The 26982-nt window shown below is 34.5% G+C and overlaps 1 protein-coding gene and 1 long non-coding RNA gene across 3 annotated transcripts in view; one reads left to right on the plus strand and one right to left on the minus strand.

The window, feature by feature from the left end:
* The window catches only part of LOC140696449 (uncharacterized), a 71764-nt gene extending 50824 nt beyond the window's left edge, over positions 1 to 20940 (minus strand). For both annotated transcript variants that reach the window (XR_012072801.1, XR_012072800.1), the window contains exon 1: positions 20812 to 20940. This is a non-coding gene — a long non-coding RNA (uncharacterized lncRNA). The remainder of the gene's footprint in view (positions 1 to 20811) is intronic.
* The window catches only part of C2CD6 (C2 calcium dependent domain containing 6), a 76419-nt gene that overhangs the window by 39291 nt on the left and 10146 nt on the right, over positions 1 to 26982 (plus strand). The window contains 4 exon segments of the mRNA XM_072961462.1: positions 563 to 606; positions 1898 to 2191; positions 8089 to 8146; positions 11336 to 11394. Coding sequence (XP_072817563.1) covers positions 563 to 606; positions 1898 to 2191; positions 8089 to 8146; positions 11336 to 11394 — 455 coding nt within the window.

Consider the following 26982-nt stretch of genomic DNA (forward strand, 5'->3'; position numbering starts at 1 on the left):
ACTATAATGTGCACCATAAACTATCCAAACTCAAATTATTTTAACACCTGCTCTTTCAGTCTCTCTCTGTCTTTAGCTCTGAATAGAGTCTCTTGTAGGCAACATATAGATGAGTCTTATTTATTATTCATTCAGCCACCGTATGTCTTTTGATTGGAGCATTCAGTTAGTCTCTCTTGAATGGTCCTATTTTCTCCAGTTACATGCAACTTTATTCTAATCTCTTTTTCCAGTCCCAACTCTGTCACTAAATATCTAGGATTTATTTTATTTCCTCTTGACTTTTAGTGAAATGCAGTATATACCTGTTTTTATGTCCTATATTGATGGATCTGAAATCCTAACATTTTATACATTTCATTTTATCTCTGCACTTACTCATTTACCACTCCATCTTTCCAGAGATTCACCAGCCTATTTTTACTAAATATGTAGTGTTTATGTTTGAATAGCTGCCTTGATTTAAATTGTTCTTGGTGAGAAAATTATAATATTTTATTAGTGTATATAAATAATGTGTTGGTTGTTTTATATATAATAAAACACTATTAATTCTTAACAGATAACCCTCTTATAAAGAAGGGAGCTGAAACTATTCCAAGTGAGGTAAGGGAACTTGAGAGAGAATTTCTAATAGTTACTATTTTATAAAAGGATAAAATATTTTTAAATGGAGAAATATTTATAGATGTAAAGAAAAAAGCACCCAAGAAGTTATTAAAGGGGCGTGAGGGTACAGCTCAGTGTTAGAGCACTTGCTTAGTATTCACAAGGTCCTGGGTGAAGTCCCCAGTAACTCCACCAAAATAATTAAAAACCTGATTACCTTCCCCCCAAAATTAAAAAATTAAAAAAAGAAGTTATTCATGTTTTCATGTTTATTTTTGTTATAAGAATGTCTTTACACTTACACAATTTATTTAAGTTAAATCACACTGTTAAAAGGGAAGTTTCAGCATCAAATAGTAACATTTAAAATACATACAAATATAGGAGACAAAAGGTATTCACGAACAGAAGGGGAGAAACAAGTTAAAGCATGAAGTGCTGCACGATGATCTTAGAAATGGATGTCACAGACCTAATTACGTTCTTTAGTTTTTTCTCTGTAACAGGACTATATATTCTCTATATTAGAACTATAATAATAGTTATATTTTATAATAGAATTAAGTAGAGTTCACATAATATTGTTTGCTTTTTAGCTAATTTTACAGAAGGTAGTCGTTCCATAGGGCAGTGGATTCCCATGTAAACTAATAAAAAATAAAATGATTCTTCTGTACTACTTGACAATTAAGACAATGATTTCTATTCCTGGGTCAGGGGCTCCCAAAATTCCAACTAAAACTGTTTTCCACAGTCCAAGGAGAGAGAAAAAAAGGTAACATGGAGAATTTTTCTTATGGCGAAGTGTGCTTGGCTTAACAGGCTGTCCTTTCTCTTATGATACTATTCTTTGTACTATTTTGCTGTTAAAACTTCTTTTATGACATAATTGTGATTTTTATGATATTGTTCTTTGTGCCAATTTGCTATAATAAACTTTCCTCTTTTATGATATATTGGTGATAGTATAGTAACAGTAAAATGTCAGACCCCTCAATATTCTTCTTTGAGACATTGCTGATTTATAAAATATGAGTATATGAGAACCACCACTTTATAATGCAGTGTGATCATTTTTATGGATAATATTCTGTAGTCCATGGTTTCAGGCAAGCAGAGAATTTCTCAATGCTTTTAATAAAGAATGTAATAATTTACAAATATTGATGGTAACTTGTTATGATAAAAGATAAAAGTACAAATGATTTTAAGTCTGGTTTGTTAGTTTTAAATATTTCCTAGTCGGTAAAGATTAATCAGTGGCTTTTTTTTTTGATATATTTTCTAGTTACTGGATAATGATGGTAAGAAAGACCTGACTCTACCAACTTTAAACCAGTCAGGTGAAGATGATTCCAGTGTTGTTGCTCCTAAAAGTGGTGCGTCAATAAAGCAAATAGATACTCCATTGCCCACTGTTCCTAGCCTGACATTAACAGAGGAAGACTTAATACCAGCTTTAGAGGAATACCAGCCAGTAGCCATACCAGAGAGAAAAGTGAAAAATGTATTCTTTACATCAGAAGAAATATTGAAGGATAGATGTCCAAGCCTTTTCAAAACAGACTCATCTCCATCAGAGGTAAAATTGAAAAATATTAATATAAATCCAGGTAGAATAAAGAGGAGAAACTTAGATTCATCTCCAATAGAAATTAGGTGGCAAAGCAACAACCTAAGCTTAGCTTGAAGAAAGAACACAAGCTTAGGTTCCCCAGATTCAGAATCAAGAGGTAGCTTTCAAAGCCATGATCCAAAGGAAGACCTTGAACTTTAAAGGTATCTGCCCTCATATTAGAAGTATGAGACTAGGGAAAACAAAATAATTCATAAATTTAAAAAATCAATACAAATAAATTGAAAATGCATTCAATATCTCCAAGCAGAAGTCTGTCTAAGTATATCTAACATTCCTACCCTAACTCATCAAGTTAGGAGGAAAAACCCTAGAAGGAAAAGCAAAGTGAGCTGAGATACCAGTAATACAAAGTACTGTCACTGGTTGGTATGAAGTTCAGCTGGAAGTGTAACAACATAACAAAATCGAAATTCAAAGGGAAGTCTGGGAAGTTACTTCAGTGGAAGTTTTTAATGAAACTATAGGGATGAAACTATAGGAGCATGTGTGCTCCCTGTTACAAATAATTTCATAGTTTAAAATGAGAATGATCTGAATGTAAATTTAAAGGTATATCAGGGTAAAACGTTTCTCAAAATGATGGTTATTCTACTTAGATCTTTATGTCTTATTAAAGCAGTTTAAAATTATATACTGGTCAGTGAGAAAACCATCTGAGTTCTAAGTAAGTTTCTACCTCTGAATACTTCAGCAAACTTGGGCATCTAAATCTCTATTTTCTCATCTATTGAATGCATAGATCATACTAGGTCATTTCTAAATTCCTTTCCAAATTCCAAAAGATATAATTTTATTAAATATCTCTAGTTGGGGAATTACTGTTAATTACCTACAGCAATACCCTAACCAATGTAACTTAACAAGAAAAACATTCTTGTTTTCACTGAATATGAAAGTAATATACAATCATCATAGGAAATTTAGAAAATAGAAGCGTAAAGGAGAAAATAGAAGTAGTTATAATTGTACTGCCACATTTAATAATTTTATTTCCTATCAGTCTTTGTTATGCACATATATATCTCTTATTTATTTTTGAAAACTTGGATTAAACTATATGTATATATAATTTTATATTATCCTTTTTTAAACTTGACATTATAAGCATGTTACCTGGATTTTTTAAAAAGTTTACAAGATGTAGATTATTCTTAAATATGGATATTCAATAATTTTAAACAGTTTCTATATTTTTGGACATTAAGCTTGAAATTAATATCCTTTTACCTGTTTATTTCTACCTGTGATTATCTCCTCATATATTTATAGAAATGGCAAGTTGACAAATTGCTCTCCTGAAAGACTGTACCACTTTATATTCTCACCAATGATATTTGCATATTGATATTTTAAATAATGATGAAAACTTTTTCATGCTTATTAGCCATTTTGATTTTCCCTGTGAGTAGACAGATTATGTCCATTCTTTTTCTGTTGAGTACCTGGTGATGTTGTTCAGGTTTTATAATGAGCTCTCTTGGTTATTATAAGGATATTAACCATGTATATTCATGGCACATACTTTTTCATAGTTTGTGGTTTGCCTTTTAATTTCTTTATTGAGTCTGACTTCCAAAATATTCAGTTTTAATTTGGTAAGTGAGTTATTTATTGCTGCATAACAAACTACCATTTATATACATATACATATATATATATATATGTAATTTCTCAAGATTGTGTGGTGCTTGTCTAGGCAGTTGTTTTGCTTAGTTGATTTTGGCTTGCCCGTAGCTATCTGGGAGCTTGATTGGGCTGGGACACTCATGATGGCTCACTTATGTGTCCTACACCCTGATGGGAATAGCTAAAGCTCTGCAGTCAGTTGGGATGCATGGACATCCCAATTAGTTGATTAAAAAATTAAAAATAGGACTACCGTATGATCCAGCAATCCCACTTCTGGGTATATATCCAAAGGAATTGAAACCAGGATCTCAAAGATATATTTACCTACCCATGTTCATCACAGCATTATTCATAATAGCCAAGATATGAATGCTACCTAAGTGTTCATTGACAGATGGATTTTAAAAGTATGATATATAACATACAATGGAATATTATTCAGTTAAAAGAAAGAGGAAAATCCTTCTTTTGCAACAATGTGGATGTACCTGGAGTATGTTATGTTAAGTGAAATAAGCCAGACACAGAGAACAAATACTACATGATGGTTCTTATGTGTTGAATCTAAAATAGACAAACTCACAGAAGCAGAGAGTGAAATTGTGGTTGCAGGGTTTGGGAGAAGGGGAAATGGAAATATTAGTCAAAGGGTACAAGGTTTGGATTATACAAGATGAGTAAATCCTGGAGATCTACTGAACCGCATAGTGTCTGCAGTTATCAATACTCTGTTGTATACTTAAAATTTTGCTATGTTAAGTTTTCTTATTACAAAATAATACTAAAAATAAATAAGAGGTGGGAATGTAAGTTGGTGCAGCCACTGTGGAAAACAATATGAAGTTTCCTCAAAAAATTAAAAATAGAACTGTCGTACGGTACAGTAATTCCACTTCTGGGTATGTATTTGAATAAAACAGAATCACTATCTCAAAAAGATATCTGCATCCCATGTTGACTGAAGCATTATTTACAATAGCCAAGATATGGAATAACCTAAGTGTCTATCAATAGATGAATGGATAAAGGGAATGTAGTATATATACACAATGCAGTATTACTCAGCCATAAAAAAGAAGGAAATCCTGTGATTTGCAACAACATGGAAGGATCTTGAGGGCATTATGGTAAGTGAAATAAATCAGACAGAGAAAGACAAATGCTGCATAATTTCACTTATATGTGGAATTTAAATAACAAAAACCAAACTCATTTATACAGAGACCAGATTTGTGGTTACCAGAGGTGCATTTTGCAGGGCAAAATTGTTTGCAGGGCAAAATTATTAACCTGTTGGTTACAAGATATAAGTCCTTGGGATATAATGTACAGCATAGTAACTGTAGTTAACAATACTGTGTCATATATTTGAAAGTTGCTCATAGTAAATCTTTAAAGTTCTCATCACAAGAAAAAAAGTATAAATGTGTGGCAGTGGATATAAACTAAACTTACTGTGTAACCATGCTGCAATGTATATATATACATACATATATATACACACATAATCTTTATATAAACCTAAAACTAATACAATATTGTATGTCAATTATATTTCAATAAAAATAAATATGTTTTAAGTGTGTAGGAAACTTTAAAAGTTACAGCCCAAAGTATAATAATAATATTTAGCCACATGGTTACTTTTTCCAGGGTTCTTTGTTAATATGGGTTTGAATTATTGTCTGGTGTCCTTTCCTTTCAGCCTGGGAGATTCCCTAATCATTTCTTGTAAAGCAGAAATAATAGTGACAAAACCCTCTAGCTTTTATTGATCCAGGAATATCTTAGTTCTTCATTTTTGAAGAATGGTTTTACTTGTTGTAGGATTCTTGATTGAGTTTTTTCTTTCCACTGTCTACTAACTTATGGTTTGTGATGAGAAATTGGCTACTAATCTTATTGATGAAATTTGTATGTGATGAGTCACTTTTTTCTTGCTGCTTTTAAGTTCTCTCTTTGTCTTTTGTGAGTTTGATTATAATATGTCTTGATGTATATATCTTTGAGTTTATCCTCCTTGGAGTTTGTTGAGCTTTGGGGGTATGTAGATTCATGCCTTTTAGTAAATTTGGGAAGTGTTTGGCCATTATTTCTTCAAATATTCTTTCTGACCATTTCTCTCTCTTCTCCTTTGACTCCTATAATGTGTATGTTGGTATATTTGATTGTTGTCCCCCAGGTCCATTAGGCTCTGTTCATTTTTCTTTATTCTTTTTTCTTCCTGCTCCTCAGACTAGATAATTTTAATGTACTATCTTCAATTTACTGATTCCATCTTTTATCTGCTCAATATGCTTTTGAATTCAAGATTTTTTTATTTCAATTATTATATTATCTGATGAATTTCTATTTGGTTCCTTTTTCTAATTTCTATTTCTTTATTATGTATATTTTTTGTTCATTGTTTTCTTGGTTTCCTTTAGTTGTTTGTACATGAGTCCCTTTAGCTCTTTGAGCATAGTTAAGAAAGTTGTTTTATTTTATTAAAAATGTTTTTTTTTAATTGAAGTATAGTTGGTTTACAATATCATGTTAATTTCTGGTGTACAGCATAGTGATTCAGTTATACATATATATTCCTTTTCATATTCTTTTTCATTATAGGCTATTACAAGATATTGAATATAGATCCTTGTGCTATACAGTAGGATCTTGCTGTATATCTATTTTTTATATAGTAGTTAGTATCTGCAAAACTCGAACTGCCAGTTTATCCCTCACTCCCCACCCCTAGCCCCCAGTAACTGAAAGTTTGTTTTCTATGCCTGTGAGTCTGTTTCTGTTCTGTACATAAATTCATTTGTCTAATTTTTTTAGATTTCACATGGAAAAAATACCATGTGATATCTCTTTATGGCTTACTTCACTTACTATGACAATCTCGAAGTCTATCCATGTTGCCACAAATGGCATTATTTCATTCTTTTTTATGGCTGAGTAATATTTCATTACACACACACACACACACACACACACACACACACACACACACACACCCACCACATCTTCTTTATCCAGTCATCTGTTGATGGACATTTAGGTTGTTTCCATGTCTTGGCTATCGTAAGTAGTGCTGCTATGAACATTGGGGTGCATGTATCTTTTTGAATTAGAGTTTCATCCAGATATGTACCCAGGAGTAGGATTGCTGAATCATATGGTAACTCTATTTTTAGTTTTTAAAGGAGTCTCCGTACTGTTTTCCATAATAGCTGCACCAAACTGCATTCCCACAAACAGTATAGGAGGCTTCCCCTTTCTCCTTCTCCAGCATTTATTGTTTGTGGACTTTTTAAATGATGGCCAAAGAAAGTTGTTTTAAAACCTTTGTCTTGTAAATCCAATAGCTGGGCTTCCTCATGGGACATTTCTATCAATGAATTTTCTTCCTATGAATGGGCCATATTTCTTGTTTCTTTGTATGCCTTGTTTTTTGTTGTTGTTAGAAATTGGCACTTTAAATATTATAATGTTAACTCTGGAAATTAAATTCTTCTTCTTCTCCAGAGTTACTGTTGTTGATTTTAAAGGGCTGCAGTCACATTTCTTTAGTGACTTATCCAAACTATTTTTTTTACAAAGGCTATATTCCTTGTCATTTGTGGTCAGTCACTGAAATCTCTGTTCCATTATCTCAGTGGTGAGCTAATGACCTGACATATTTCTGAAAACACCAAAATTTAGCTGTCCTTTTTTTTTTTTATTAACCAATCCCTGGCTGCTATGAGTTTTGTATGAGATTATGGAGTTTGAAACAGTTATCTGTCAATCTTTGATAGTTTATATGTTTCAGTGAAGAGATGAATTCTTTGACCACCTTACCCTACCATTTTTCATGATATCACTTCTCCATTCACTTTTTTTTTTACATTTTCCATTCACTTTTGATATGTTTTCTTTGATATTAACCTTATTTTTATTTTATCTTTGAAGTTACTATTTTTGTTCCCTAGGGCTTAGAGAGAATAAGAAGTCAGTTATATACAAAGTAATATCATTTTTTTTCTGATGCTTGCCATTTCCTACCTCAACAGCCTACTAATATGATGTAAATAAGAGAATTATTTCCCTTATGTAAAATAAAGCCAAATGGTAACACTGGATCTCACTTTATTATTATTTATAGCCATCAGTAATGCCAAGTTTAAAAATCATATTGATATTTAATTGTTTTTCTATTCACCTTCTCTCATCTGTTTTTATTTCAGAGTTCATACTGTTCCTTTAGCTCAGTGAATGAAAATTTAAATATCCCTAATAGTGTAGGTAAGTTATGGTTTGTATATATAGCTGTAATTTTCAAATATTCAGTGAATTAGGAACATGAGCTCATGTAAAATAATTATTATCAAGATGTTCCTTCAAATTACACTAAGATGTTTGTGATTACTGGCATGAAAAACCTATGGAATTATAATATTAGTAGGAGATCAAGCAAAGCAAAATACAGGTGGCCTTAAGATCCTAGATATTTATTTTACATGCATTAAAAATTTAAGGAGTTCTGAGGTATCATTATGAAGACATATTTGACATATCAATAAAGCCAAAGGTGATATTCAAATTACTTAACAACCAGTATAGTATAAGCAGGGAGCATCCAGACCAGACAACGCTGTTGGACCAGGATTCTGGAAGTCCCTTGCTGTGCCATGTTGGGGTTGAAGGAAATGGGAGGTTCCTAAGGGATTCAAGGTAGCTAGGGCAATGAATGTGAGATGGACACTTGGATATCTTGAGGCAACAACTTTTTACAGTTTAGTACAGAGCTGATTTAATATTTAACAGCTGGAACGTGGCTGTGTAGTAACTGAATATTCATCCAGAGGAGATTAGTAATCTAATTAAAATGAGGAGAAAATAAGATCACAAAAACCCTTGACAGGGAAGATGAGCAGCAAGCACATTTCTTTGTAATCTGAAAGCATCCTTGAGCTGTAGAGAGTGTCCTCTAATTAGGAACTTACTGGGGAATAGAAGATGGAAAAAATATATATATATATATATTTTTAAAAAGGACATACAGGGAAAATATCTGATGAAAGTGTGACTGAGAAGTATCCTTTTAGAAGAATCCCCCAAAAAAGGGAGGTTGGACTTATCTTGAATAGTTAAATGTAGTGAAATGAAAATGATTACAAATTAATGCTTTAGCCATATATGTCTTTGTATTTATACATATGCATACATATGTATATGTATTTATACGTCTGTTCTATAGAATACTAACAATTCTAAGAACATATATTGGGTGCAGGAAGCTTTTTGAAAACTTAGGATGTTAGTTTCAGGAATACTTTAGTAAATATCAGGAAAAATTTAAAGTACACCTAACTTACAATTTATTCTAGAAGAAAAAGTTACCATTTGGAATAGCATTTAGGAATAATAAGACATCCTGGAAGACCAGGATACTTGGGTACTCATGATATGATTCCTACAAAACTTTCATTCTAATATCCTTTGCAATCTAATCATAAAAGAACTTTTGGAGTAAATCTAATAGAATAGCAAGCAAACTCCTTATTTTATTATTTCTGACTATTCCTTGAAAAGGAGAAATTGTCTATCAAGTAATAGAAAATATTAATGAGGGGATAAATTGGATCTCACCCCTGCCTTGCCACTAACTAGCCTTGTGAATTTAGGCAACCATTTGTCTTACAAAAGCCTTGATTTTCCCATTTTAAAAATGAAAGAAGGAAGCTAGATATTGAGAAAATATTTCAGTACTCCCTTGCAGTTGTCTTATATTGCCTTCTTTAATCTTCATAGCTTTGTAAACATTTTACATGTATTAATTTATTTAATAGTCATACGACTCTGTGAAACTGACACTATTATCCTAGTTTTATAGGTGAGGCAACTGAGGCATAGAAAGGCTAAGTAGTTTGAAAATTCTGTAAAAGAAGTCTGTGAGACAAGCCAGTGGTCCACTCTCCTCTGAAGAGTAAAGAGGACACTTTATAAGCAGCGTCAAAACAAAATCAGAATTGGAAAAAACATCAATGGTGTACCTTTGAAAAAGTTAATGCTTAGAGTTAAAAACAGTGGGTTTTTTTTATTGCTGACTCCTATTTGCTCTTGGTCAGGTTATTAAGTTTTTTGGGTTTTTCTGATATTTAAAATGAGGGAGATGGTTTTAAGACTGTTTGGTCTCCAGTTTCTCTAAAAATCTATATTCCTAAATTTATATCTGATCAGAGTCTTTTAAAAACTATTCAAGATTCCTAAATCTATTTTAAAATGGCTTTATTATATTTTGCATCACACTTTTCGGTTTACTTATGCAGACTAGTCTTACATAATTAACCTAATACTTCTATAGATACATTATATAAAATAAAATGCAGTACATTAAAGAGTTTATTTAGTAGGGCTCATACAGCACTTTTGCTAAATTTCTTAAATTAGCATTACCTTTAAGCAAATTAGAGGCATATGCCTCACCCAGTTACTTGGGAGCTATTTTCATAGACACCCTCTGGCTCCTGATATTTATGCACATTTATCTTAGCCCAGCAGCACAATTCATTGAAGACCGTGGTCGCTCCTCTCCATACTTTATATACATTCTCTTGAGTTTATTATGTAAGATTCCTCTCTAGGATCATGAATTGCATTGAGGAAATACATAATTATTCATGAAAGGTATCTAGGATGTAGACTGTCGGTCCACACAGCTCTCAGAGTTGGGTACGTATAGCAAATGTGTGATAGAAGATTACCCACATGACTGCTAGAGGACAGGCTAAACTGAGGCTCCGAGAAGAATGAGTAAAAGTAATCTTTTTAATGTCAAGTCAAGCTCAGCTTGGAATAAGGTGCGTAATCTTTAACAGCCACAGACAATTCAGAACCACCTAGAGTGCAGTAATGAGACTTCTTTTTTTTTTTTTTTTTAAGTTTTTACTTCACTTTTCGAACTGGCAGGAAGAACCAGAGGAGTAGAAGTATTCAATACATTGACTATAATCTGACTAAAAGACGATCTTCCATTTACATAAAATACAGTGCATGATGACATTTAATTTTAATAACAACATATGCATTTTAACAATCAGAGTTAGTCGATGACAGATCCAAGGGGGCAGTGTGTCAGGGGTCAGAAGAGAGGGAGTAGTAATGACGGTAGCAATAACAGCGAAATTTACATTTGGTTGTGCTTATTAAGTTCCAGACACAGTGTTAGATGCATTAGCTCTTTAAACCACACAGTCCTATGAGAGGGGATTTCACCCTCTGACGGATGAAACTGAGACAGAGAGAGGCAAGAAGATAACCTGTCCACAGTGAGATGGTTACTTAGTTGCAGAGACCGAGCCTAGGCTGTCAGGTTCCAGCCCCCCTGCTCTTAACTGCTGTGCTGTACACATTAGAGACATGTCTACAGAGCACCCTTGTCAAATGCCACAAATGCTAACTTAATTATATTATTTCAAAATTCTTTTTCAGATGAGTTAATGCAAGATAAAGACTTTGGACAGAAAAATACAAATAGAAAAGGAAAATCAGTGAGTAGATTGATACATCCTTTAAAAACCATTGTTAACATTTTACATTGTTTTGAATTAATTAATATTTACTGACAGTATTCTGTCATCAAGAAAGCATATACTTTATTATTGTGAACTTATTAATTTATTATGTTAATTTTACTTGTATTTATTTTATCATAGTTTATTATAAATGTATAAATTATTATAAAGCAATACAAATATAAAATTAACTCTAGCAACCTGTACTATTTAATTCTTTGCTCTGCCTCTCCTTAAATTGCTGTTGCTCAATAGGCAACTCACAGTAGTACCAGGAAAGCGTAGACTATCTCTGCCCAGCTGCTGTGATATTAACACTTTTAAAGAAGCCATCCTCCTCATCCCAATTTTCCATTAATACTTGAAATTAACTATACTGAATTCCTTTTTCTGCATCTTAAGAATTTTCAGTTGTTCAGCCTTCAACTGTCTAAATGCCATGGCAGGCTAACAGCAGTATTTCAGAAGTGGAAGAAGGGTTATGTGGCTTAGGGTGAGGATCAGGCAAAAAAAAAAAAAACCCACAGAGATGAAAGGTGAGAAGAGAAAGCAAAACTTGGTCTACTTCATCTTTTGCACTCGGTAGTTAATGAACCATGCTCACACCAGGGGAAAGATTCTAAGCCCTAAAAGACCTGTAAGTGCTTCTCTTTGTAATTTTTAATGACTGACTTCTTAATTCAAGACACTAGAACCATGCTAACTCTTTTGTAGAGAGTAGAATTTGATATAAGAATGTCTTGGACTCTGTGCAAAAGGGCTTAGTCACATTAAAGACAGAAATCCCAATTGTCCAGGACATTACTTATTCTAATCTTCCATCCAGTTGTCCCAATAAGCTATTAAAATATCCTGGAAATTGAATGTTTTGGTTTTCAAACTACTTCTTCCAGGCTCATGCTCTAAAAAGAGCACAAAAATCCCACCGGATTACTGGTCTAAGTGTTATTTAGGAAAAAAGTTGCATAATATCTACAAGATATCTTATTGTTGCAGAAAGAGTACAAGATTTTGAGTCAGAAGATTTGGATTCTGGCACCAGTTTCTTCACTATTAGCTGGGGTTAAACAGAGATTAATTCATGTAACATTTATTGACTACCTACTGTATAGCAGGCACCATGCTGATTAATAGTTAACAATAATATACTATAGGTGGGTGTCATATTAAGCTTTTTATGTGCATTATTTTATTTAATCCTTACAGCAAAGTAGGCATTGTTATTGTATACATTTTGCAGATGAGGAAATGGAGGCTCAGTAAGTTTAGATGAGGGAGTTGGGATTTGACCCTAGAATGCATATGATCAACCACCTTCTCCTGCCCCCCGATCTGACAGAAAAGGGGAATTATAATACATCTATAATACTGGATAAGTGGATAGGATGCCTTGGGAGCATTCTGTGAAGAATGTACCTAACGGAACTGGGACAGGAGAGGGAGGGTAGATATGGGGGTAATGAAAGGCCTTTTTAACCAAAAAGTGTGATTCAGTGTGATTAATATATGTAAAATATTTTCCAGTGCCTTGACAGCTTCATTGTGTTGGTTGAATTGAACTGAACCCTCATGGAATGGCATTCGCAGGACCATTCAAGCAATTCATATTGTGATAGGATCAATGAACTAGAGAAACAAAGATTTTATGCCTATTCCAGCTCTGACTATTTTAACAAAGACAAATTTTATCAGAAATATGCAGCCCTAAGGGTCTTCAGGGTATTCACTTAGAGACTCCTAAGCAAAGTACAAACCACCTGCTACATGACAGGGCACTAAGATCTTTAATCATAGTGGTTCATCTCCTTTACCAGAATGGAAGCATCGTGACAGCTAAGAATTTGTGTCTTGTATTCCCAGCATCTAGAACAATGTCTGGAACCTAGGAACTTGACAACAAGTTTTTCCACAAGTGCCTACTATGTGCCAGGTACTGTGGATACAAAGATGAAAAGAATGTAGCTCTTGACTTCAAAGACTTTATAGCCAGAAAGAGGAAAAGACTTACTTGGAATAAACCATTACATTACAGGAACACGATTGTTCTAAAGGAGATAAATTTATAAAGCACAGTGTACATAAGCAAAGTAAAACTGACAGATAAAGATGATCTGACAGCTGGCTTAAGATTGGGCTTGACTCCATATTAACCGTGGTGATTTGGCACATTACCACTAGAGCAATATCCCATCCTTTATAATTGATTATGTGACCATGGCCTTTACTAGATTGGGGCAAGGTGTTTATCTCACTCATCTTTTATCTTCTGGCACCTAGCACAGTGGTACAAGGTAGTCACCAGGTGGATGTTGTATTTTACTTATTTACCATATGGGTTTTGGTTTATTACTGTTACCACTAATAGTTTCTGTCTACCAGGTGCTCTGTAACTTCCCCCTCAAGGTGTCGGTAGTGTTAGGCAAATGCTCACAAGTATACCCTAAATATGTTTTCCTATTCTCAGGGATACTGCACTCCTTAGTTCCTATAAGATCACCTGCAGCCAGCGTCAAAGTTCACCAGTGCATGTGGGGAACTGCATGTTATAACCCCTCAAGGTCTAGACTGGGGACAGTGAAAGCCTAGGTGGGGAGAGGGGTGTTCAACTCAATGAAAACCCTGCAAATGATAGGTATATTTCTTTGTTAGAAACACATACAGATACATACACATGCATACAATTTATATAATTGATATACAAAAGTTCACCACTTTAAAATGTATGCAGAAGAAGAAAAGAAAAGGTAAATGGAGGATAAGGAAAAAGATTTATCACGGCATTAAGGAGAAGCACAGTGGCTAACAAAACAGGAGAAAGGATAGCCTTCATATATACCAACTAGGTAGGAATCAAGATGAGATCTCCTAAGTCCTAAGGTAAGGACATCCCAACTTACCTTTACAAGTTGTTACTCTAGTACTGCTGTTGTTCAAAGTACAAAATTGTTACTACAAGAGCTTAGAGAAATTAAACAGCAATGCTAAAGAAACCTACAAATTTTTAGAAGTATTACATTAAAATGAATAGACTTCAGTTCTGCCAAGATGGAATAGCCCCATTACTCCCAGGTCTTCTCTCTTACAACTAAAAATGTACATATAACACAACAAACAAGCATAGAAGTCTGAAATATGGAAAGAAGAAGGTAGGCTGCCTGGGGATCTCAGGAGTTGAGGAGGACATGGTGGTGAGTTCTCTTAAGTTTCGTTTTTGGATCCCCTATACTCTGAAAAGGGTGTTGCAGAAGCCTCCAACTAGAAGCTGCCAATAGACAAAAAAGTTCCAAGGAAAGCCTTTACCCCCTAGCCAAGGGACCGAGAAAAGGGTGGGCTAACAGCAGAAAATTCTTTTGGCAATACCTGCCCTACTTGAGCCAAACACCAATGCAAGAACCACATGCCTTCTCTTTCCACACATGGTACCAGTCCCCCTGCTTGGACAGTGTTGGTGTGGCTAGGCTGGGAGCTTATCTTTCATTCCCTGCCTGGTGAAAGCAGGCAATGCTCTGATTCTCCCATCAAGGTCCAGTAGCCAGCTGTGCCCCTATCTGCACTTAGAGGCAATAAGATTTAACGAGGCTGTGCTGTATGGTCCTAGTCATCACTAGGCTTCATCCTCCTCACTGTGTCAGCAGGATCCAGTGGGGAACTGAGCCTCCACCCTCACCTGACGTCAGTGAGTAAACACTAGGTGGTGAGAGGCAGGCTACATGGCACTTCGCTTCTCCCTTTTTACTCCCTGTTGTCAAGGGGCCTAGTGGAGAAATGACCTTACACCCACACATGGAAGCAAGAGGTGGTGCAAGTGGCTGCCCCACTTCACTGGAAAGATGCCAGCAGGGTGGAGGGAGGGGCTCAATGTCCATCCTACAATGTCTGCAACAAGGTAGTGTGAGTCATTGCCCCATTTTTGCTAGGGCGGTGTCAGGGGAGCCTAGTGGGAACCTGAACATGCAGACCCACCTGGCTGGCCCCCACGCAACACCTCAACAGGGTGACTGCCAGCTAAAAAATATTTTGAAAGATCCAGAGTCTTATAAGATCCAAAGAGTCCAGGATATGATTGAAAATCACTTGTCATACCAAGAACCAGGAAATCCACAACATCAGTGAGAAAAGATAATGAACAGAAGCCAATACCAAGAGGAAGAGATTTGAAAATATCTAAGGACTTTAAACAACCACCATAAAAATGCCTCATCAAGCAATCATAAATTCTCCTGAAACAAATTAAAAAATAAAAATTATCAGCAGAGAAATACAAGTTATAAAAAAGACCAAATGGAAATTATAGAACTGAAAAAGATAATAACCAAAATTAAAATCTCATTGATTGGGCTCAGTAGCGGTGTGGAGATGACAGAGGACAGAAGCAGTGAACTTGAGGAAATATCAACAGAAATCAATAGAATTTACCCAACCTGAACAACAGAAAGAAAATAGGCTGAAAAAAAATCTCCACATTATTTCTGGGACATGTGGAACAATAACAGAAGAGTTAATATTCATATTATTAGAATCCCAGAAGTGGAGATGGGAGGGAGAATGGGAAGAGAGAGAAAGAAAAGAAGGAGGAGGAGGAAAAAGAAGTAGAAGGGGAGGAGGAGAAGGAGAAATTATTTGAAGAAATAATAGCTGAAAACATCCCAACTTTTGTGGAAGACACAAATTTATAGATTAAAGAAGCTGAGCAAAGTCCAAAGAGGATAAACCCAAAGAAATCTATACCAAGGCACAACGTTTTTACACTTCTAAAAACTAAAGAAAAAAATATCTTGAAAGCATCCAGGAGAAACACTGCATTTCCTATAGGGGAATACCTATTTGAATAACAGTGATTTTCTCACTTAAAATCGTGAAAACCAGAGGATGTGGCATAGCATTTTTTCAAGTACTAAAAGAAATGAACTGGCAACTGTGAATTCTACACCCAGCAAAAATATCCTTCAGGAGTGAAGAGGAAATAAAGGCATTCTCAGGAAAATGAAAACTAAAAGAATTTGTTGGTGCAAACATACTCTTAATGAATGGCTAAAGGAAGGTCTCTAAAAAGAAAGAAAACCATTAACAGAAGGTTTGGAACTACAGAAAGAAAGAAATATCAGATGGACAAATATTATAGACTATTTTACTTTTCATGAATTTTTAAATAATATGTGATGATTGAAACAAAGATTACAACACAGATGACTGCTGTGATGTGCGATGTTAAGTAAAGGAAATACTCAAGACAGTTATTTTTTTTAAGTAGGGAGAGTGAAAGGGCCTACTTGGAATTACATTGCTATACTTGAAGAGGTAAAATATCAGTACCAGTAGAGTATAGTAAGTTAACTGAATATATTATAATACCTGGCACAACCACTAATAAAACTGTAAAAAACAATATACTCCAAAACTGTAACTAAATCAGTGTGGAATCCTAAAAAATATTCAAGTAACTCACAGGAAGGTAAGTCAAGAGAAAGTCAAGAGAAACAAAGGAATGAGAAATAGAGGAAACAAACAGAAAATAATAACAGAATGGCAGACTTAAGCCCAATATGTCAATAGTAACCGATGTGGAAATTTAGTAAATGGTAAATAATGTATTCACCATTAAGTAAATGGTGAATGGTCAAAATACACCATTTGGAAGACAGAGTTGGCAGTGTGAGTAAAAAACATTATCCAACAATATGCTGCCTACAAGAAATTAACATCAAATACAATAACGTATGTAAATTAAAAGCAAAAGAATGGGAAAAGATACGTCATGCAAAATGTAATCATAAAATTCAGCAATAGCTGTATTAATATCAGATAGAGTACGTTGACTTCAGTGCAAAGAAAATTACTAGAGCCAAGGAGGGACGTTATATAATAATAAAAGTATCAATCCACCAGGAAGATGTAATAATCCTAAAGTCAAAAAGCATGAAAATACACAAGGCAAAATCTGATACAGCTGAAAGAGGAATGAAATTCACAATTATAGTTGGGAATGTCAACACCCCACTCTCAGTAATATATAGAACTACTAGTCAGAAAATCAGCAAGAATATTGAACACCTTGACAACACAATTAACCAACAGGATCTAACTGACATTCTATCCAACAAAGCAGAGTACATGTTTTCAAATACACATTGAACATTCACCTAGACCACATCCTGCACCATAAAACCAAGTTCAACATATTTAAAAGAGTTAAAACCATATATAGTGGTGCCCTCTGACCATAATGGAAAAAAGAGATTCAAAAGATTTGGGGGCTGATCAAGGAAAAAGATGTAACCATGAGGTGGCAATAGTACATGTAAGCTTTATTTGAGTGACATCTTGACAGGTTTGCAATGGGGGGCAAGTCACAGCATGAGACCATCTAGAGGCTACAGCACAGAGGCTACTACTCAGAAGGAGAGAAGGACAAGGAATTTCCTAGAGGAGAGGGGTATCTGAGAGGGGGTTACATGTTTAGGTGATTTCACTCAGCAGCCTGTCAGGGAGCCTCTGGGTCAGAGAACTCCAAAGTGCAGCAGAGTCTTAGCGTCTTTATACCCCTGGGGTTTATTTTACCTATGACTAGTATATGCTGGGCATAATTTCTTGAGTATGAAAAGCAGGCAGGCACTAAAGAGCTAAAAATCTGCTTATTTGGGTTGTATTTAAGATAATTGAGTATGTACAAATTTTAGTCTAGTGCTGGCAGGCTTTTGAGCTAATAGGTCTCAGCCTGCTGTGAATAAGAGGGCAATAGACAGAGGCCATCTTTATCTTGCTTACATAACATGGAATCAAATTAGAGATCAACAATAGACAACACGAAAATAACCAAACACTTGGGAATTAAACAACACACTTCTAAATAATCCATGGGTAAAAGAGGAAATCTCAAATGGAATAAAGAAAAATAGAACAGAATAAAAGTGAACATACAACATATCAAAATTGATAAGACACAGTTAAAGCATCCCTGAGAGAAATGTATAGCTCTAAATACATACACTGGAAGAGGAAAACTTTCAAATCAATAATCCAAGCTGCCACCTCAAGAGCTTAGAAAAATAAGAGCAAAATAAACCCAAAGCAAGAAGGAAGGAAGGAAATAATAAAGAACAGAAATCAATGAAATGGAAAGCTAATAAAAAATAGAGAAAATCAAGGAAGAAAGCTGGTTCTTAATCAATAAAATTGATTAACCTCTAACAAGACTGACAAAGGTAAAAAGAAAGAAGATGGAAATCACCAAAATCAGGAATGAACCCTAGTGTACCCCTACATATATTACAATCAATAAAAAGATAATAAAGGAATAATGAAAAAATTTTATGCTCATAAATTTGACAATTTAGAAGAAATGGACCAAATCCTGGGGGAAAAAGTACAAAAAAACCCACTACAGACTAATATCTCTCCTTAATTTAGATGCATAAATCCTCAACAAAATATTAGCACACCAATACTATACTGTATAAAAAGAATAATATACCATGACAAACTTTGTTATTTATTTCAGATATGCAAGTTAGTTTCAACATTTGAAAATCAATCCATGTAATGCACTGTATCAGCAGACTAAAGGAAAAAAATCATGTGATCGTATCAATTGACATATCAAAAAAGTTTTCCACAAAATCAACACCCAATCATGACATAAAACTCTCAACAAACTAGTGTTAGAGGGTCGCTTCCTCAACATAATAAAAGAGCATCTACAAAAACCTTGAAACTACATTATTTTAATGGTGAAAGACTGAATGCTTTCCTTCCAAGATCAGGAACAAGGCAAGGATGTATGCTCTTACTATTCTTTTTCAATATAGTACTTCAAGTTTTTGCTGTTGTAATAGAGCAAGAAAAGGAAATAAAAGTCACACAGATTGGAAAGGGAAAGATGGAATAAACTGTCTCTATTTTCAGATGAAAGAATTATGTAAAATACCAAGGAGTCTACAAAAAACAAAACAAATCAGTAGTACTAATAAGTGAGTTCTGCAGATTGAAGGATAAAAATTCAAAATGGAAAAATCAGCAGAATTTCTATGTACTAACAACATGTGGAAGCAAAAACTTTAAATACAACATTTATAGTAATTCCAAAGAAAATCAAATAAATAATAAATCTAACAAAATAAAGGATCCAGATGATAAAAATTATAAAATGTTGATGGAAGAAATCAAAGATCTAAATAAATAGACATACCATGTTCATGAATGGGGAAACTCAACATAGTAAAGATGTCAACTCTCCTCAGATTGATCTATAGATTTAATGCAATTCCTATCTAAATTCCAGCTCTTTGTAAACATAGACAAGATTATTCTAAAATGTATATAGAAAGACACAAGTCCTAGAATAGCTAAAATCACATTTGAAAAGGAGAAAGTAGGAGAAAACATTTTACTTTATGAAGGCCTACTATGTAACTATAGTAATCAAGAATCAAGATAGTGTATGGTATTAGAGGAGAGAGAGGCACACAGATCAAGACAACAGAAGAGACATCCCAGAAATAGACCCACAAAAATACACCCAACTGATTTTTGACAATGATGCAAAAGCAATTTAATGGAGGATGATAGCTTTTTCAATTAGTGCTGGAGCAATTGGACATGATGGGCAAACAAAACCAAACCTTGACCTAAGTTTTATATCTAAAATAAAAAACAGTAATAAAATTCAGTACTGATGAAATGTGGAGAAATTGCTGATGGAAATGTAAAATTTTATAACCACTCCTGAAAACAGCTTGGCAGTTTTTCAAAAAACCAAATATGCAACTGCCATTTAACCCAAAAGGTACACTCTTGGGCATTTATCCCAGGCAAAGTAAGTCTTATGATCACAAAAAAACCCTGAACACAGATATTTATAGCAGCCTTACTATAATAGTCAAAAAATGGAAACAACTCAAATATTCTTTAACTGGAGAATGGCTAAATAAACTGTGCATGGAATAATACTCAACAATAAATACAAAGGAACACTGATACATAAAACAACCTGGATGGATTTCCTGAGAATTATGCTGAGTTAAAAAAAAGCCAATCCCAAAATGTCCTACATTACTGTATGACTTCATTTATATAACATTCTTGAAATTACAAAATTATAAATATGAAGAACAGATTAGTAGTTACCAAGCATTAAGTAGGAGGTGAAAGCAGGAAAGAAATGGGTGTGACTATAAAGGGCCATTAGGGATCCTTGTGGAAATATTCTACATCTTAACTGTATAATGTCTATATCCTGGTTGTGATGTTTTACAAAAGTTTCACAAGGTATTACTCTTGAATAGGAAACTGAATAGGAGGTGGATGGTCTCTATGTTATTCCTTTCAACTGAACAGAAGTCTACAATTATTTCAAAATGAAGAATCTAATTTTTTAAAAAAAGGAAGAAGACTTACCTTAAATATTTTTCTTAAGGGTGTTAGTTGGACCTGTACATGACAGATTAAACTAAGCTGAACAAGATAAATTCAGTAGGCAACCCATAAATCATAGTTTACATGTAGTCAACAGAATTAGAAGGTTGAAAGAATCTGTTACCTGGGGTAACAGGCTTGTAAATTGAAGATACATCAGAGTTCTAGAACAAATCCCTATAAGTCTAAGCTAATTGCTTCATAAACAAGTCACAAACTCTTCAGAATTCTATGGTAAAATAAACTTTGAAGTTTGAAGTTAAAAGAAGAGTTTTTTATGAGCCAAGGTAGACAGTGTGTTAAAGAAATGCAGTATTTTGAGACAAACTTCTGGAGTGTTAATCTGAATTGGAAAGGACTAACATCTCTTTTAACTCATAGCTGATTCAGGTGACAGTCTTTCAATAGTTCCTTCACATTTTTAGAGCCCCTTCATAAATTAAGACGTTCAAGATATAGCTTAGTAAGTTTCTATTTAAACCCTGATAATGACAGGATGCTAAATCATTTCCTTAAAGGTCAGGATGCAAGAAAGGAATGGGGATAGGGAATTTAATTTCACCTACCAGTGAAAGGCAGTGTTTGGTGATTGTAGAGAACTAGTACAATATAGTAAAAAAAGAGCTTGGGTTTTACCAAGCAGAAATATCTAGGTTCATATGAGATTCTTCCACTACCACGGTTGTATAACTGGGCAATTTACATCTGAGTTTCAGTTTTCTCATCTGCGAAATGAGTATACTGTCAATCTATCCCAAATAATTTTAAAGGGCTTGGAACATAATAGTCACTTTCTAAGTGGTAAGTATATTCTTTATTCACCAGGACATATCTATTACAGGATAAATATGAGAAGTAGAATTTTTGGATCAAAGTGTATAAGCATATTTAATTCTGATAGATACTGCCAGATTGTCCTTTAAACCAGATTTACTAATTTGCATTTGCATTTGCATTTGCATTTGCATTTGCATTTGCATTTGCACCCAACATGTAGGAAAATACCCATTATCCCACAGCCTGGTCATTTTTGTTTTTCCAGTTTGATGCACAAAATATTTCATTGATATTTTAATTTGTATTTTCCTGAGAATTAATGAGTAAACAATTTCATGTATTATCCATTTTTATTTGTTATTTGACTTTATAATCTCTGCTTATATTTACTAGTTAGGTTGTGTGTTTTATGTGTGAGAATGCTTTTTGTATTTGGAATAACAATGCTTTATCATCTGTGTTGCTTGTTACCTACATTTTTTAACTTCTTTGCGGTCCTTATAGAAATTTGAAATGTTTCTGTGGTCAAATCTGGCACATTTTCCTTTGTGGCTGTTAGTTTATATCTTCTTTAGAACATCCTTCCCCTCTCCAAGATTATGTCATCATTCTCCTAGATGTTTTTCTATATGTATGTTTTATATTTAAATACTTAATCCATCTATACTTTATTTTCTTTGTATGAGGTAAGACTTGGTATTTTTACAGAAAGGGATAGACAATTGTCTCAATACTATTTATTAACTGTTCATATAGTTAACATATTTTTGTCTGTCAATATCCCTTCTTGAGGATATTATCCCTGCCTCAACTCCAATCCTTGGTGTAGTTGGCAAACTTGACACTCTGCCTCTGTGGCTACAAGGATGACCACGTAACTTGATATAAAAATATTAAGAGAAGTCTTTATTCTGGGGAGTCTCAGAACTACTGCCCCTTAACCCACAGTGTTTTCCATAGAGGCTGTACCAGTTTGCATTCCCACCAACAGTGCATCAGCATTCTTTTCTCCACAATCTCATCAACACTTGTTATCCACCACTGTTAACATCTTACATTACCATGTTACATTTGCCAAAACTAAGAAACCAGCATTAGTACACTACTGATAACTAAACTCCAGACTTTGAGTCTCACCATTTTTTCTACTAATGTCCTATTTCTGTTCCAGGTTTTAATACAGAGCACCACATTACAGTTAGTTGTCATATCTTCCCTGACTCCTCTGGTCTGTGATGGTTTCTCTGATTGTCCTTGTTTTTGTTTCTATTCATTACTTCAATAATGTTGATGAGCACTGGCTAGGTATCCTGTATACTGTCCCCCATTATGTGCTTGTCTGGTGGGTTTTTTTTTTCATGATTTGACTTGGGTTATGAGATTTGGGGGAAAATACCACAATGATGAAATGCTCCTCAACACATCACATCTGGGGTTCATGATTTCTATTTGAAGACCCTAGTGATATTCACCTTCACCACCTGTTTAAAGTTGTGGTTGCCAGGTTTCTCCATGGTGAAGTTACTGGTTTTTTCTCTCACTACTCCGATTTTTGGAAGAAAATCCCTAAGTGTAGCCCACTTTCAAGTGTGTATGTGTGTGGTGGTGGGTGGCGGGTGAGAATTAAGCTCCACTTCTTGGATGGGGGAGAATCTACATGTATTTTTTGGAATTCTTCTGTGAAGATTTGTCTCTTCTCTATTTATTTATATCATTTATTTCTATGACTATAAACTCTTACATATTTTATATTTTGGGTTATAATCCAATATGGTTTTATTTATTTTGTCTATAAATTTTTCCAGCTTTGGCCAGTGGGACCTCTTTTGGTGTGTCCTTTGTCCCTTTGACATGCCCCCATCCTTTTGTTTTGTGAGCACTTTCATACTCTTTAGTAATATAAGATGTTCCAGGCTTATCTTGTATTTTTCTTACTCCAGTCCTAGAATCAATCATTTCTACAAGTAGTTCTAGTTATTTTACTGGAGATTGATAGTTAGAAACCAAGCTCTTGGCACTGAGTGTCCTTGTTGCTACTGTGTTAAATTTCTGTATATTTGTGATTTTCCAGTTTCCTTCTATTACTGATTTGTAGCTTGATTCCATTGTGGAAGAATAGAGTCGGTATGTGTGGAAGTTGCTGGATCAGTCTTAACTGATTATGTTTATCTATGACTAACAAAAACTTAGAAACACTGCCTTAAGTAGTAGTGCAGTGGTTTCATGATGTCATCATGGACCCATGTTTCCTTTCTTTCTGGAATCTATCTTCAGTATGTGCATGTTACTGCAGGGTAACACAAAATGGACTCTATACCTTCAGATCACAATCTGTTCCAGACAGGAAGAAGGAAAGGGATGAAGGTCAATTAAGTACCTGTCAGCTCAGTCTGTCTCTGTTCTATTTTGTTTTGTCTTTTAATTGATGTATAGTTGATTTACAATGTGTTAGTTTCAGGTGTAGAGCAAAGTGATTCAGTTATATACGCACACACATATATATACATATTACATATTTTCTGTTATAGGTTATTACAAGGTATTGAATATAGTTCCCTGTATTATACAGTAGATCCTTGCTGTATATCTGTTTTATATACAGTAGTGTGTATCTGTTAATCCGAAACTCCTAATTTATCCCTTCTCCCCCTTTCCCCTTTGGTTACCATAAGTTTGTTTTCAATGTCTATAAGTCTATTTCTGTTTTATAAATAAGTTCATTTCTATCATTTTTTTAGATTCCACATATAAGTGGCATCATAATAGTTCTCTTTGTCTGTCTGACTTACTTAACTTAGTATGATAATCTCTAGGTCCATCCACATTGCTGCAAATGTCATTATTTCATTCCTTTATATGGCTGAGTAGTGTTCCATTGTATGTATATACCGTATCTTCTTTATCCATTCATCTGTCAATGAATATTTAGGTTGCTTTCATATCTTAGCAATTGTAAATAGTGCTGCTATGAACATTGGGGTGGACATATCTTTTTGAATTAGAGTTTCCTCCAGATCTATGACCAGGAGTGGGATTACTGGATCATATGGTAACTCTATTTTTAGTTTTTTAAGGAACCTCCATTCTGTTCTCCATAGAGAACACCAATTTACACTCCAACCAGCAGTGTAGGAGGTTTCCTTTTTTTCCCACACACTATTCAGCATTTACTATTTGTAGACTTTTTGATGATGACCATTCTAACTGGTGTGAGGTGATACCTCATTGTAGTTTTGATTTGCATTTCTCTAATAATTAGCCATGTTGAGCCTCTTTTCATGTGCCTATTTGCCATCTGTATGTCTTCATTGGAGAAATGTCTGTTTAGGTCTTCTGCCCATTTTTTGATTGAGTTGTTTAGGGGTTTTTTTGTTGTTGTTATTAAGTTGCATGAGCTGTTTGAATATTCTGGAAATTAAGCCCCTGTCAGTAGCATCATTTGCAAGTATTTTCTCCCATTCTGTAGCTTGTCTGTTCATTTTGTTTATAACTTCTTTTGCTGTATAAAAGCTTTTAAGTTTAATTAGGTCCCACTTGTTTATTTTTGTTTTTATTTCTATTACTCTAGAGACTGATCCAAAAAAATATTTCTGTGATTTATGTCCAAGAGTGTCTGGCTGTCTTTCCCTTTAGGAGTTTTAGAATATTTGATCTTACATTTAGAACTTTAATCCATTTTGAGTTTATTTTTGTATGTGGTATTAGGGAATGTTCTAATTTCATTCTTTTACATGTAGCTGTCCAGTTTTCCTAGCACCACCTATTGAAGACACTATTTTCTCCATTGTATAATCTTGCCTTCTTTGTCATAGATTAATTGGCCACAATTGTGTGGGTTTATTTCTAGGCTTTCTACCCTGTTTCATTGATCTATGTGTCTGTTTTTGTACCAGTACCATTCTGTTTTGATTACTGTAGCTTTGCAGTCTAGTCTTAATCGGAGGGCCTGAATCCTCTAGCTCTGTTCTTCTTTCTCAAGATTTGGAGTCTTTTGTGTTTCCTTACAAATTTTAAAATTATTTGTTCCCATTTTGTGGAAAATGCTATTGGTATTTGATAGGGATTGCACTGAATCTGTATGTTGCCTTGGAGAGTATGGTCATTTTAACAGTATTGATTCTTCCAGTCTAAGAACACAGTATATCTTTCCGTCTGTTTGTTTTGTCTTCAGTTTCTTTCATCAGCATCTTATAGTTTCCAGAGTCCAGGTCTTTTGTCTCCTTAGGTAAGTTTATTACTGGGTATTTTATTCTTTTTAATGTGATGGTAAGTGGGATTATTTCCTTAATTCTGCCCCTGTTTTAAGATACTCTCTCAGGAGCTTCTCCCAACAACTTCCAATTGTATGCAGTTGGCCAGAACCTTGTCATACAGCCACTCCTGTCTTTAAAGGAGGCTGGAAAATGTAGCTTTTTGAGTAAGGGTCATTTCTGCCCCTAAAAAAATTAAGATTCTTGAGATAATATGTACTTTGGGAAAATAACTATCAGTCACCAGGAGCAAGACGACTAGCTAAGAGACTGTTATTTGGGGAGAGATGATGGTGGCTTGTGCTACAGTGGTAGAGGGAGGGGTTGATGATAGGATGTGTTTGGAAACTTGATCTATTTTGAAGGCAGGAGCTACAGGACTTAATGCTGGGTTAGATGTGGAAAGTAGGAGGAGGAAAAGAGTGACACAGATTTCTGGCTTAACAGTAGCTGGTGGTACCATGAACTGACAATGAGGGAAAACAGAAAAGCCAATGTTTTGTGGGTTTTTTAAGTGTAGAGTGGAGTAGGGTGGTAATCTAGAATCCTGTTATGCATCCATTAAATTGGAACTGCCTATTATACACCTAAGTGGAAATCAATACCCTTTTGAATTATTTCTGAAGATACTATTTAGAATCTTTTCCAAGGGTCATCCTTCCCCCACATTCCTCAGAAATAACTTTGTTTACTCTGGGGTTAGTTCTGTTTATTCTTATTGATCCTTCACTTACATGTACTGATTTTTCTCATATATCTGGTGAGCTTTATTGGCTCAGTTTATATTTGTGAATAAAGGAATACATTGGTTGTAATAGGTATGCTCTGTTTGACAGGCAGGCTTCCCTGAGGGTGTGTGGGGATGGAAGAAGACAGGCAGGATGGCTGGAGATCTTAAAACATTTCCAAAGAATGAATGTATTTCTCTCCTGGGTAGAACTTCCTTTCTTTTTATCCCCCTTCAGTTACCTGATGTGGAAATGTGAGTGCCAACAAGCTTCTCTGCCAAGACTCAGAGCCCACATAGGATCTCCACCTAGGCAGATTACACATTTTCTTTAGAGAGCAGGTGTTGTTTTTTATTTTATTTTGTTGTGTTTTGTTGGTGTTTGGTGAGTGACTGGGG

Source organism: Vicugna pacos, chromosome 5, assembly GCF_048564905.1.
Source record: "Vicugna pacos chromosome 5, VicPac4, whole genome shotgun sequence".
Lineage (NCBI taxonomy): Eukaryota > Metazoa > Chordata > Mammalia > Artiodactyla > Camelidae > Vicugna > Vicugna pacos.